General features: G+C 47.4%; 1 protein-coding gene across 6 annotated transcripts in view; it reads right to left on the bottom strand.

Annotated features, from left to right (window-relative positions):
• LOC105477096 (DNA methyltransferase 1) overlaps window positions 1–13,932 on the bottom strand; it is a 62,937-nt gene that overhangs the window by 34,135 nt on the left and 14,870 nt on the right. For 4 of the 6 annotated variants that reach the window (XM_011733731.2, XM_011733651.2, XM_011733486.3 and 1 more), the window contains exons 4-10: window positions 13,708–13,927; window positions 9,873–9,948; window positions 7,813–7,891; window positions 6,210–6,244; window positions 5,450–5,534; window positions 2,905–2,939; window positions 884–971 (exon numbers count right to left, since the gene is read on the bottom strand). In XM_011733731.2, coding sequence (XP_011732033.2) covers window positions 884–971; window positions 2,905–2,939; window positions 5,450–5,534; window positions 6,210–6,244; window positions 7,813–7,891; window positions 9,873–9,948; window positions 13,708–13,927 — 618 coding nt within the window. The remainder of the gene's footprint in view (window positions 1–883; window positions 972–2,904; window positions 2,940–5,449; window positions 5,535–6,209; window positions 6,245–7,812; window positions 7,892–9,872; window positions 9,949–13,707; window positions 13,928–13,932) is intronic. The other 2 variants (XM_011733592.2, XM_011733793.2) reach the window with 2 other exon arrangements.

Below are 13,932 nucleotides of genomic sequence, written 5' to 3' on the forward strand. Positions count from 1 at the left end.
GAGGCAAAAGTGTTGGCGGTGTGAGCTCAGGCCCCTGCCAGTTTCCAATAGAGGGCAGGGAGTAATGTGACTACTCCAGGGATCCCAGGCAAGTGCTGACAGTAAGGTGCCCAACATTTGGACAGAAGAGGTGAGGGACAGGAGGCAATACCAAAGGCTCTCCCGCTACAGGGTGAGGACGGAAGCCCATCGGCGACCGGGTCAGAAGTGAGGGTGCTCGTCACCCAGCAAGCCCGTGACTTTGGGCTCCACTCTCTAGATCGCAACAGGCAGAAACCCAGACTCTCTTGGGGTCTTCGGCGTCTCTTAGATAGGGACTCACTGTCCCACACCGATGACCTAGCTCCCTTCCCTGGAGTTCATGCAGGAGGGCCTGCAGGCAACCTGGCCATCCTGTACTTTGACAGAGGCCCAGCAGTGCTCCACATGATGCTTTAGGGTTTAAACATATGCACTTGGCTGAATTAGACTGGGGAGGCTGGCAGGGGGAGAGCTAGACTCAGAAGAACGTAGGAGGCTGGGAAAGAAATCAAGGTGTGGCTGACATGTGTGTCGGAGCTGACTGTGTATCAAGGCTTCTCAGCAGTGAGGCCTCAGGAGAGGATGCTTCACGCACATCTCAGCTCAGGTGCACACAGACCCTCTCTAGTGTGAAAGACAGAGGACAACTGAGTGTTCACTAGGCATTGGGCACAGGAATCCAGCCACAAATCCCGGCCCCCAAGAGGAGGAAAAGGTGACCTTCCCAGAGTCTGGATGACCCCGTGGAGCCTAGGTGGATGGGACTGGACTTGAACCCAGATCCCCACCCTGCACTCTCCCGCCCAAGCAAACAGGAGCAGAAGAACAAGGGGGAGTTCAGAAACAAAGATCCCGCCTTTACTTTCTCATCTCCGTCTTCGTCCTCGTCAGCGTGCACACCTGCCCTGGCTTCTCTGTCCGGCTCCTCCTTCAGTTTCTGTTTGGGTGTTCTGTCACAGAAGACAACACACACATAGGCTGGTCAGCACGGCAGGGGGCGCCCTGCACCAGGGCCAACAGCTCCTAAGGGTTGACACAAGCTCCCCAGGTTCAGAGGACAGGCTGTCTCTCCAGTTTTCACTGCAGGAAGCCCAGAGGGCATTTACTACTCCAGGACTCAAGGTCTTCAGGAACACCGTCAATACCCCATCTGAATGTTGGTCAGAGATGCCAGTGGTTTAATACAAAAAGTAGACAAAGGGACGCCATGATTTCTGTGGCCTGATGGGAATCCAGCCTGCGGTAGAGGAAAACCCGTGTCTGGCCTGCCCGGGCCGAGGAAAGCTGCGCTGATGTGCGATCTGCGTCAGTCAGTGACCGTGGACAGCTGACTCCACACAGGGGTCTGAGTCTTCACCTACCTCTCTGCCAGGGCCCTGACGCTGAGGTGGGGTATTCTGCCCACCTCTGGATTCAGGCTCACTCTCAACATTTGCTTCAGCTAATTGCTTTTTCTTTTTCTTTTTTTCTTGAGGCAGAGTCTCGCTCTGTCACCCAGGCTGGAGTGCAGTGATGTGATCTCGGTTCACTGCAACCTCCGCCTCCCGGGTTCAAGTGATTCTCCTGCCTCAGTCTCCCAAGTAGCTGGGACCACAGGCATGCACCACCACGCCCAGCTAATTTTTTGTATTTTTAATTAGAGACGGGGTTTCACTACGTTGGCCAGGTTGATCTTGAACTCCTGACCTCAAGTGATCCAACCGCCTCAGCCTCTCAAAATGCTGAGATTATAGGTGCGAGCTACTGCACCTGGCCCATCTTTTTTCAAGAAAGGTTTGAAAAAGCGCTACTTTTCATTTCTACCCTTGTGATCTGGCACAGCCACAAGTGTGTACCCAGGTTGGCCAAATTGTGGAGGCAGAGCTGGGTCAGCCCAGCTGTCCCCACTAAGCCAGCTCAAGATCAGCTGACAGCCACCAAGCTGTAGACAAGTGAGCTTGAAAAATGCTCGCTGTTGTAGGCCTCTGGCCTTGGAGTCATTTGTCACACAGCATTTTCACGGCAAAAGGTAAGTGACACAGCTGCTCACTCGACGGCCTTTCACTACCACACAACACACAGCTGTGTGACCAATCCTGAGGAGGGCCCTGGGGTTGGGAAGAGAAATTGAAGCTAACTTCACCCTGTAATCCCAGCACTTTGGGAGGCTGAGGCAGGTGTGTCACCTGAGGTCAGGAGTTCAAGACCAGCCTGACCAATATGGTGAAACCCTGTCTCCACTAAAAATACAAAAATTCGCTGGGCATGGTGATGCACGCCTGAAGTCTCAGCTACTCAGGAGGCTGAGACAGGAGAATCGCTTGAGCCTGGGAGTTGGGGGTGGCAGTGAGCCGGGATCACACCATTGCACTCCAGCCTGGGTGACAGAGGGAGACTCTGTCTCTAAGTTAAATTAAATTAAAATTTATAAAAGTTAACTTCAGGGCCGGGCGCAGTGGCTCAAGCCTGTAATCCCAGCACTTTGGGAAGCCGAGATGGGCGGATCACGAGGTCAGGAGATCAATACCATCCTGACTAACACGGTGAAACCCCGTCTCTACTAAAAAATACAAAAAACTAGCCGGGCGAGATGGCAGGCGCCTGTAGTCCCAGCTACTCGGGAGGCTGAGGCAGGAGAATGGCGTAAACCCGGGAGGCGGAGCTTGCAGTGAGCTGAGATCCGGCCACTGCACTCTAGCCTGGGCGACAGAGCAAGACTCTGTCTCAAAAAAAAAAAAAAGTTAACTTCAGCCTTCACTTCAGGGTGTCCTCACCTTTCACAAGTAGAACTCGCCCACTTAGGAGACATACGATTAGTGCCCAGGGTTCCACACCAACCCGTTATTTTACCAGGATACTTATGTTAGCAATTCAGTTTCACAACATAAAGCACAAACAACTTACGGTTCTTTGGTTTGACTTCGGAGTCTCTTTTCTTCCTAAAGTTGCGGGGAAAAAAGACAAGTTAGTTTTTTTGATTTGGTTTGGATCTTTCTGATCCTAGAGTCCAGGGGTGGGAGTGAAGACTGTCTACTGGCGGGCACGGTGGCTCACGCCTGTAATCTCAGAACTTTGGAAGGCTGAAGTCGGAGGATCACTTGCGCCAGGTGTTCAAGACAGCAATTTTCCTTTCTTCTTCAGTGGGGTAAGTAGACAGGAAATGAAACTCTTAGAAAGGAGATACTACAACACTGCAGTTTAAGTATTTTTACTTCAAAATTCCTCTACCACTTGTCATCAGTAAGTGTTGATAGCCTCACAGAAAGTAACTTTATTATAAATCTCCACTTCCGATATAAAGGAATGAAATACGATGGTGCAATCTGGAAAGAAGCTCCAACTGAGACACAACACCACATCCTCTGAGACTGCATTTATTCATTTATTTATTTATGAGACGGAGTCTCACTCTGTCACCCAGGCTGGAGTGCAGTGGTGTAATCTTTTTACAGAGATTTTTTAGTAGAGACAGGGTTTCATCACGTTGGCCAGACTGGTCTTGAATTCAAGTGATCCGTCCGCCTTGGTCTCCCAAAGTGCTGGTATTACAGGTGTGAGCCACCATGCCCAGCCTGAGGTTGCATTTAAAGAACTAGATACTTCTTGACAGAGAATCAGGCAAGTCAAATCCAACCCTCAGAAACTCCACATGTGGTAGTTTGTGAAGAGATCACAACGGTCAGCGATATTAAGAAACGCTTTGCAGCCAGGCGTGGTGGCTCAAGCCTGTAATCCCAGCACTTTGGGAGGCCAAGGCGGGCGGATCACGAGGTCAGGAGATCGAGACCATCCTGGCTAACACAGTGAAACCCCATCTCTACTAAAATTACAAAAAATTAGCCAGGCGTGGTGGTGGGCGCCTGTAGACTCAGATTTTACAAAGAAGATGAGAGACTGGGGAAAGAGCTAGTCTGACTTCAGAGAGGAGAATGCAACTTTATGTCTGGATGATGCTAAGGAATTTTAGCACCTCCTACGTCTGAAAAGTAGATCTTCACCAAGATCCCATCAGCCAGAGAAGGAAGTGGGCGAGGTGACAGACTGAAACTCTGTGACTAGTTGATTAAGTAGCATAGGTTGGCCAGTGTGGTGGCTCATGCCTATAATCCCAGTACTTTGATGGCTGAGGCAGGTGGACCATTTGAGGTCAGGAGTTTGAGACCAGCCTGGCCAACATGGTAAAACCCTGTCTCTACTAAAAACACAAAAATTAGCCAGGTGTGGTGGCAGGCGCCTATAGTCCCAGCTACTTGGGAGGCTGTGACACGAGAATTACTTGAACCTGGGAGGCGGAGGTTGCAATAAGCCAAGATCGCATCTCTGTACTCTAGCCTGGGTGACAGAGCAGGAGACTATCTCAAAATAAATAAACTAATTAAATTAAATAAATACCACAAATAAGTAGCAAAGGTCCTCACTATGACAACCTCATACCCTACCTTCCATGTAGAGAACCACAAAAAAATAAGTATTTTAGGCCAGGTGTGGTGGCTCATGCCTATAATCCCAGTACTTTGGGAGGCCAAGGCAGGCAGATCACCTGAGGTTGGGAGTTCAAGACCAGCCTGACCAACATGGAGAAACCCTGTCTTTACTAAAAATACAAAATTAGCTAGGTGTGGTGGCAGGCACCTGTAATCCCAGCTACTCAAGAGGCTGAGGCATGAGAATCACTTGAATCCAGGAGGCGGAGGTTGCCGTGAGACAAGATCACACCACTGCACTCCAGCCTGGGCAACAGAGCAAGACTGTCTCAAAAAAAAAAAAAAAAAAAAAATTTTAGCACCTCCTATGTCTGAAAATTAGATCTTCACAAAGATTTCATTAGCCAGAGAAGCAAGAGGGCAAGGTGACAAACTGAAGCTCTGTGACTAGTTGATTAAGTAGCATAGGTTGGCTGGTGTGGTGGCTCATGCCTGTAATCCCAGCACTTTGGTGGCGAGGCAGATGGATCATTCGAGGTGAGGAGTCAGAGAACAGCCAGGCCAACACAGTGAAACCCCATCTCCACTAAAATTAGCCGAGTGTGGTGGCGGGCGCCTGTAGCCCCAGGGACTCAGGAGGTTGGGACACGAGAATCACCAGAACCTGGGAGGCAGAGGTTGCAATGAGCCAGGATCGCACCTTTGTACTCCAGCCTGGGTGACTGTCTCCACAGCGGGAGACTGTCTCAATAAATAAATTAATTAATTAAATAAAATGAAATTTTGAAAATCACAAATAAGTAACAAGGGTCCTCACTATCACAACCTCATAACCCACCTTCCATGTAGAGAACCATGAAAAAACAAGTTTGAAAAGTGTTTAGCCAAAGTCAAAGGCACTTCGATCACTGGCAAAAGCCATCTCGTTCTTCCACGTTCCCCACCCGCTGTCCCCATGTCCTGGAAGGAAACTGGGACCATATAGGATTAGGGGAGAATTAAACTTAGAGGTGATAGAGCTTTACTTTTTCATCTCTTTCTTCTTCCTTTTCAGAGCGTGTTCCTGGTTTTGCTCTTTCAGGTTCTTCTGCAGGAAGCGGTCTAGCAACTCTGTCAAGCAAAATAACACAGACCCCAAGTGTGAGTGCCAGAAGCCTCCCCAAAGAAGCAGTTTTCATAAAGCTCCTCTTTCCTACCCCCAAAAGCAACCTTCATTATCTCAGGAGCCCGGACAGATACACACTCATTTAACCTGTAGTATCTGATATGACTTTTACATCTGGTTCGAATGCCAGCTGCCCTCAATTCATTCTTTCCAAGGAAAGAGGAGAATTGTACTTGAATCTAAACATCAATGATCTGATCCCAAATTCAGATCCTTCATAAGGATATGGCTGCCTTGGAAACTCACAATAAAGTTCTTCTTTTTAAACTTTTTTTTTTTTTTTTTTTTCTGTCACTCAGGCTGGACTGCAGTGATATGATCTCAGATCACTGTAGCCTCCACCTCCTGGGTTCAAGCAATCCTACTGAGTAGCTGGGATTAGAAGCACATGCCACCACACCCAGCTAAGTTTTATATTTTTAGTAGAGACGGGGTTTCACCATGTTGGTCAGGCTGGTCTTGAACTCTTGACCTCAAGTGATTCACCCATCTCGGCCTCCCAAAGTGCTGGGATTACAGGCATGAATCACCTTGCCCAGCCTTAAACTTTCTGAAAAAGTAGTTTTGTGATCAAGATTACACAACTCGTAGAAAAAGAAAGGCATAGTAACTATTCTTACCGTTCTTTGGATGTAACTCTACGTCTCTTCTCATCCTGTGTGGAGGGAAGGGAGGAAGAACAAAAAAGATTAGAATACTGGTTTCAAGGGAAGATCAACATCAAAAGTGTGAGTTGAAATATTAACACATTTGACATGGTTACAACAAGAGTGGGAAAGGAGGGGGCCTGGGTTTTTTGGGAGAAGATCTGAGAAACTCTTACTCTCGTATTAATCCCCACCAACCCCAAAACAAAGGCAGGTCTGAGAAGTAGGCAGGCACACTGCCCATCAATAGAGATCGCCTAGTGATGCTACGCAAGAGAATCAAAGATTCCCCATCTTGCGTCAGGAATCTGTTTAGTTTATGTATTAGAGACCAGTCTGGGCAACATGGGAAACCTCATCTCTACAAAAAATACAAAAATTAGCTGATTAGCATGTGCCTGTAGTCCCAGCTGCTTGGGAGGGTGAGGTGGGAGGATCGCTTGAATCCAGGAGGTTGAGGCTGCAGTGAGCCATAACTGTGCCACTGCACCCCAGCCTGATGACAGAATGAGATCTGTCTCAAAAAAAAAAAAAAAAAAAGAAAAAAGAAAAGAAAAGAAAAAAGTCAACTGTAATCCCAGCACTTTGGGAGGCTGAGGCAGGTGAATCACTTGAGGTCAGGAGTTCAAGACCAGCCTGGACAACAAAGTGAAATCCCATCTCTACTAAAAATACAAAAATTAGCTGGGTATAGTGGCACATGCCTGTAGTCCCAGCTACTCAGGAGACTGAGGATGGAAAGTCACTTGAACCCAGGAGGCAGAGGTTGCAATGAGCCGAGATTGTGCTATTGCACTCCATCCTGAGTGAAAGAGTGAGACTCTGTCTAAAAAAAGTTAAGAAAAAAAAAAATTGGCTGGGCACAGTGGCTCACGCCTATAATCCCAGCACTTTTGGAGGCCGAGGCGGGAGCATTGCCTGAGCTCAAGGAGTTCGAGACCAGCCTAGGCAAAATGGTGAAACCCTATCTCTACTAAAATACAAAAATTAGCCGGGCGTGGTGGCACACGCCTGTAGTCCCAGCTACTCGGGAGGCTGAGGCAGGAGAATCGCTTAAACCCGGGAGGCTGAGGTTGCAGTGAACCAAGATGGTGCCATTGCACTCTAGCCTAGGCAACAAGAGCAAAGCTCTGTCTCCAAAAAAAAAAAAAAAAAGTCCAAACACATACATACATATACACACACACACACACACACACACACATATATATAACAGGTATGTTTATAAGACTGCCTTCCCACTCGAGCTATGACGTCATTTCTCCCCTGGGCCTCCAGCCTGCCCTGCAGATTTCAAATTTGCCAGCTTTCACAATCTTGTGAGCCAATTTCTCAAAATAAAGTCTCTCCCCATAAATATATATTCCAACGAAAACAAGAAAATAAAACAAATTATATACACATACACGTGCATACGTATCTATCTGTATACACACATATACATTCTATTGGTCCTGTCTCTCTGGAGAGCCCTAACTAGACAGGGTTTTTATTTACTTGGACAGATCACATATGAAGTCACAATCGTCAAATACCAAGTTAAGGTAGAGTCAGGAAATGAAAGCACCGGCCCTACCTGGTCTTTGTCTTCTTCCTTGATGGACTCATCCAATTTGGCTCTTTCAGACTCTTCCTGAGGTTTCCGTTTGGCAGGGCTGTCATACAGTGAGGCTGACCGTTAGTGGAACAAGACCCTAGGCCTCCAGCGGGCCTGGAGTGGACCCTCATTCCCCAGGATGTCGAAAGAGGCTTCAAGTTTAATGTTTCTCTGAATGACAGGTTTAGAATGCTGTCTTGCCACCTTGTAAGTCCTAAGAAATCATGGGTCTAAACACTGATCAACAGCTGCTAGTGTCAGATGTTACACACCTTTCTGATGGAGGAACACAGCACCATACATAAAGTCAGCCTCAGACCAAGTACAGTGGTTCACGCCTGTAATCCCAGCACTTTGAGAGGCCAAGGCATGAGGATCACCTGAGTTCAGGAGTTTCAGACCAGCCTGGCCAACATGGTAAAACCCTGTCTCTACCAAAAATACAAACATTAGCCAAGGATTGTGGCAGGCACTTGTAATCCCAGTTACTCAGGAAGCTGAGGCAGGAGAATCGCTTGAACCTGGGAGGTGGAGGTTGCAGTGAGCCAAAATCATGCCACTGCACTCCAGCCTGGGTGACAGAGCAAGACTCCATATCAAAAAAAAATGAAGTCAGCCTCAGAAAAATAAAAAGTTGGAATCTGATCAGGCCTGTAATCCTAACTATCAGTTTATAGGGAACAGAAGACAAGGGGACCTGTGGAACACTACAAAGATGCAATTGGCCCAATCTAGGAACTGCTGGATAAATGAATTTCTTCAAGTAAAGGGCAAGAAGATAAGAGGAATTTAAAATCTGTGAGGAATTTTAAGTAAAATAGGAGGGAAGGAATCTATAACTTTAAGGAACAAGTCAACCAAACGCTGTCTGTTTGTTTGCCACACGGCTTGTTCACCACAAAGGGAAAAATGTAAATACCAACTACATATCTGATAGTAGGGAATTCTTACATTTTATAAAGACATCAGAACAGTATTATTTATACTTTGGTTTGTTAAAAAGACTGTTTTGGCTGGGCACAGTGGCTCACGCCTGCAATCTAGCACTTTGGGAGGTCAAGGTGGGCAGATCACCTGAGGTCAGGAGTTTGAGACCAGTCTGGCCAACATGGTGAAACCCCATCTCTACTACAGATACAAAAATTAGCCAGGCATGGTGGCATGCGCCTGTAATCCCAGCTACTCAGGAGGCTGAGGCAGGAGAATCACTTGAACCCGGGAGGCAGAGGTTGCAGTGAGCCGAGATTGTGCCACTGTACTCCAGCCTGGGTGACAGAGCCAGACGCTGTCTCAAAAAAAAAGAAGACTGTGGGCCGGGCGCGGTGGCTCAAGCCTGTAATCCCAGCACTTTGGGAGGCCGAGACGGGCGGATCACGAGGTCAGGAGATCGAGACCATCCTGGCTAACACGGTGAAACCCCGTCTCTACTAAAAAATACAAAAAACTAGCCAGGCGAGGTGGCGGGCGCCTGTGGTCCCAGCTACTCGGGAGGCTGAGGCAGGAGAATGGCGTAAACCCGGGAGGCGGAGCTTGCAGTGAGCTGAGATCCGGCCACTGCACTCCAGCCTGGGCGACAGAGCAAGACTCTGTCTCAAAAAAAAAAAAGAAAAAAAAAAAAAAGACTGCTAAATGTTAGCAATTATTGTAAACTATAAGTAATTAAAAAAAAGTTGTCAAGAGATCTCACTATCTAGAAATATACTAAAATATTTATGGACAAAGTAATCCAGGCGGGGCGGGGACACACAATACAGGGGTATAGATGAAACAATGGCTGTAACTTGATAACTGTTGGCACTAGATGGGTATTTCAGGGTTCATTATACAAAACTCATAATTGTGTGTACATTTCACCTTTCCTATGAGTAAAAACAGGTAACGCTTTCAGAAATGCTATTCATAAACATCTAGTGAACAGAACTGCAAGATGAAAACCTATATAACATGGAAGACAGAATTGCCACGTGACCCCCTACCAATTCCATCCCAAAATGGCTGACCCCTAAAAAAATGCAGCTGCCAATTTATCATATACTGACCCCTTTGTGAAATGAGATGTGATGGTGGTTTGTCTGGTGCTTTTCCTTGTAATCCTGGGGCTAGGTGAAGGTTCAGCTGTTTAAAGAAAAAAATGTATTAAAAAAAAAGCCACTGTAAATAGAAAGCCCACAGCAATAATGCAGTTCAACATTACTAAGCTATTGCAGGAAGCCAGGTTCTAAGGACTAAGCATCTTTGCATTTTTATTCTAGTCAATAACCAGCTCGCTAATGTCAGCAGTTAGCACCTGCCAGTTTGCTGAGCCATATCATGTCAGTTATTTGAGGGGCCAAATGCTAAAGAAGGCCAGGAAACAGAACCTCTTGTTAAAATACCAAAAGATGAAGTGGGCCAGGCACAGTGGCGCACATCTATAATCCCAAAACTTTGAGAGGCCGAGGTAGGAAAATAATCCAAGCTCAGGTATTCGAGAACAGCCTGGACAACATGGCAAAACCCCATCTCTACTAAAAATACAAAAAAATTAGCTGGGCGTGGTAGTACACACCTATAATCCCAGCTATTCAAGAGGCTAAGGCATGAGAATCACTGGAACCCAGGAGATGAAGGTTGCTGTGAGCCAAGATCACACCACTGCATACAGCCTTGGCGACAGAGCAAGACCCTGTCTCTTAAAAATAAAAATGCCGGGCGCGGTGGCTCAAGCCTGTAATCCTAGCACTTTGGGAGGCTGAGACGGGCGGATCACGAGGTCAGGAGATCGAGACCATCCTGGCTAACACGGTGAAACCCCGTCTCTACTAAAAAATACAAAAAACTAAGCCGGGCGCGGTGGCTCACGCCTGTAATCCCAGCACTTTGGGAGGCCAAGACGGGCGGATCACAAGGTCAGGAGATCGAGACCACGGTGAAACCCTGTCTCTACTAAAAATACAAAAAATTAGCCGGGCGCGGTTGTGGGCGCTTGTAGTCCCAGCTACTCGGGAGGCTGAGGCAGGAGAATGGCGTGAACCCGGGAGGCGGAGCTTGCAGTGAGCCGAGATCGCGCCACTGCACTCCAGCCTGGGCGACAGAGCGAGACTCCGTCTCAAAAAAAAAAAAAAAAAAAAAAAAAAAACAAAAAAAACAAAAAACTAGCCGGGCAAGGTGGCGGGTGCCTATAGTCCCAGCTACTCGGGAGGCTGAGGCAGGAGAATGGCGTAAACCCGGGAGGCGGAGCTTGCAGTGAGCTGAGATCCGGCCACTGCATTCCAGCCTGGGCTACAGAGCGAGACTCCGTCTCAAAAATAAATAAATAAATAAATAAATAAATAAATAAATAAATAAAAATAAAAATAAAAAAAAGAAGGCCGAGCACGGTGGCTCAAGCCTGTAATCCCAGAACTTTGGGAGGCCAAGACGGGTGGATCACAAGGTCAGGAGATCGAGACCATCCTGGCTAACACGGTGAAACCCCGTCTCTACTAAAAAATACAAAAAACTAGCCGGGCGAGGTGGCGGAGGCCTGTAGTCCCAGCTACTCGGGAGGCTGAGGCAGGAGAATGGCATAAACCCAGCTGAGATCCAGCCACTGTACTCCAGCCTGGGGGACAGAGCGAGACTCCGTCTCAAAAAAAAATTAAAATAAATAAAAAAACAGAAAAGGAAGAAAAGAAATAGCCCTGGTGCAGTGGCTCATGCCTGTAATCTCAGCACTTTGGGAGACAAGATGGGCAGATCACAAGGTCAAGAGATTGAGACTATCCTGGCCAACATGGTGAAACCCGTCTCCAATAAAAATACAAAAATTAGCTGGGCGTGGTGGCACCTGCCTGTAGTCCCAGCTACTCAGGAGACTAAGGCAGGAAAATCACTTGAACCCAGGAAGTGGAGGTTGTGGTGAGCTGAGATCGCACCACTGTACTCCAGCCTGGCAACAGTGTGAGATTCCGTCTCAAAAAAAATAAAATAAAATAAAGAGCTGGGTGCAGTGGCTTACGCCTGTAATCTCAACACTTTGGGAGGCCAAGGCAGGTGGATCACCTGAGGTCAGGAGGTCGAGACCACCTTAGCCAACATGGTGAAACCCCGTCTCTACTAAAAGTACAAAAATTAACTGGGCATGGTAGTGCGTGCCTCCATCTCAAAAAATAAAATAAAAATAAAAAATAAAATAAAATAAGGCCAGGCACAGTGGCTCACACCTGTAATCCCAACACTTTGGGAGGCCGAGGCGGGCAGATCATGAGGTCGCGAGATTGAGACCATCCTGGCTACCATGGTGAAATCCCATCCTACTAAAAATACAAAAAATTAGCCAGCCAGGCATGGTGGCAGACACCTGTAGTCCCAGCTACTTGGGAGGCTGAGGCAGGAGAATGGCATGAACCTGGGAGGCGGAGCTTGCAGTGAACCGAGATTATGCCACTAGGCAACAGAGCAAGACTCTGTCTCAAAAAAAATAAAATTAAAAATAAAATAAAATAAAAATGAAGTGGCTGAGAACCAGACCTGAGCTCAAGTACTATCCTCTTGTTTGTTTTTTTAAAAATTCCAGAAGAGTTCCTTTGCCTACAAACTAGACAGGAGTCTGAGAATAAATGTTTAGTTTAACCAGGCATATAAGGTCTTAGAAGGAGTTAAGTATTTTTAGCACTTATCATCTGCAACCTCTCACACATGTAGCCATGTTTTGGAATCTAATGCTGTAACTTGGTCAAAAACAAATTTTTTTTTTTTTTTTTTGAGACGGAGTCTCGCTCTGTCACCCAGGCTGGAGTGCAGTGGCCGGATCTCAGCTCACTGCAAGCTCCGCCTCCCGGGTTCACGCCATTCTCCTGCCTCAGCCTCCCAAGTAGCTGGGACTACAGGCGCCTGCCACCTCGCCCGGCTAAGTTTTTGTATTTTTAGTAGAGACGGGGTTTCACTGTGTTAGCCAGGATGGTCTCGATCTCCTGACCTCGTGATCCGCCCGTCTCGGCCTCCCAAAGTGCTGGGATTACAGGCTTGAGCCACCGTGCCCGGCCAAATTTTTTTTTTTTTTTTTTTGAGGCAATGTCTCTCTTGTTGGCCAGGCTGGAATTACAGGTGCCTGCCACCAAGCCCAGCTAATTTTTTGTATTTTTAATAGAGATGGGGTTTCACCAAGTTGGGCAGGCTGGTCTCGAACTCCTGACCTCAGGTGATCCAGCCACCTTGGGCTCCCAAAGTGCAGGGATTACAGGCATGAGCCACCGCACCCCCGGCTAAGACAAAATTTAAAGATGTACACATCTTAGTTAGGAAGTGTCTAGTAATTACTAGTGAGGACGTGTATACAAGAAAGGAACCTGGAAACACTGACCCAGGGTCCAAGTTTAACTGCCCACTTATACACTACTAAAGCCTCCTTCTAGGCTGAAAATGAGCCAAGTGGTGCCAGGCTCAGTGGCCCATGCCTGTAATCCCAGCACTTTGGGAGGCTAAGGCAGGTGGATCTCTTGAGGTCAGGAGTCCAGACCAGTCTGGCCAACATGGTGAAATCCTGTCTCTACTAAAAATACAAAAATTAGCTAGGGGTGGTGCTGCCCGCATGTAATACTAGCTACTTGGGAGGCTGAGGCAGGAGAATCCCTTGAAACTGGGAGGCGGAGGTTGCAGTGAGCCGAGATGGCGCCATTGCACTCTAGCCTAGGCAATAGAGCAAGACTCTGTCATTAAAAAAAAAAAAAAAAAAAAAAGAGTCAAGCTGGGCCAGGCGTGGTGGCTCATGCCTATAATCCTAGCACTTTGGAGGATTCTTGAACCTGGGAGGCAGAGGTTACAGTGAGCCGAGGTTACACCACCGTGCTCCAGCCTGGGCAACAGAGTGAGACTCCATCTCAAAAACAATTAAAAGGAATCATCTGCTCTTACGCTTAGTCTCTCCATCGGACTTGCTCCTCCTGGGCGTGCGAGGTTTGGAAAGGGGTTTGGGGGGACTGTTGGCATCTGCCATTCCCACTCTATGGTCTTCACCTCTTGCTTGGTTCCCGTTTTCTAGACGTCCATTCACTTCCCAGTTGCAAGCATGAGCACCGTTCTCCAAGGACAAATCTTTATTTAAAAGGGATTTGACTTTAGCCAGGTAGCCCTCCTATA

Source organism: Macaca nemestrina, chromosome 20 (assembly GCF_043159975.1).
Source record: "Macaca nemestrina isolate mMacNem1 chromosome 20, mMacNem.hap1, whole genome shotgun sequence".
Classification (NCBI taxonomy): Eukaryota; Metazoa; Chordata; class Mammalia; order Primates; family Cercopithecidae; genus Macaca; species Macaca nemestrina.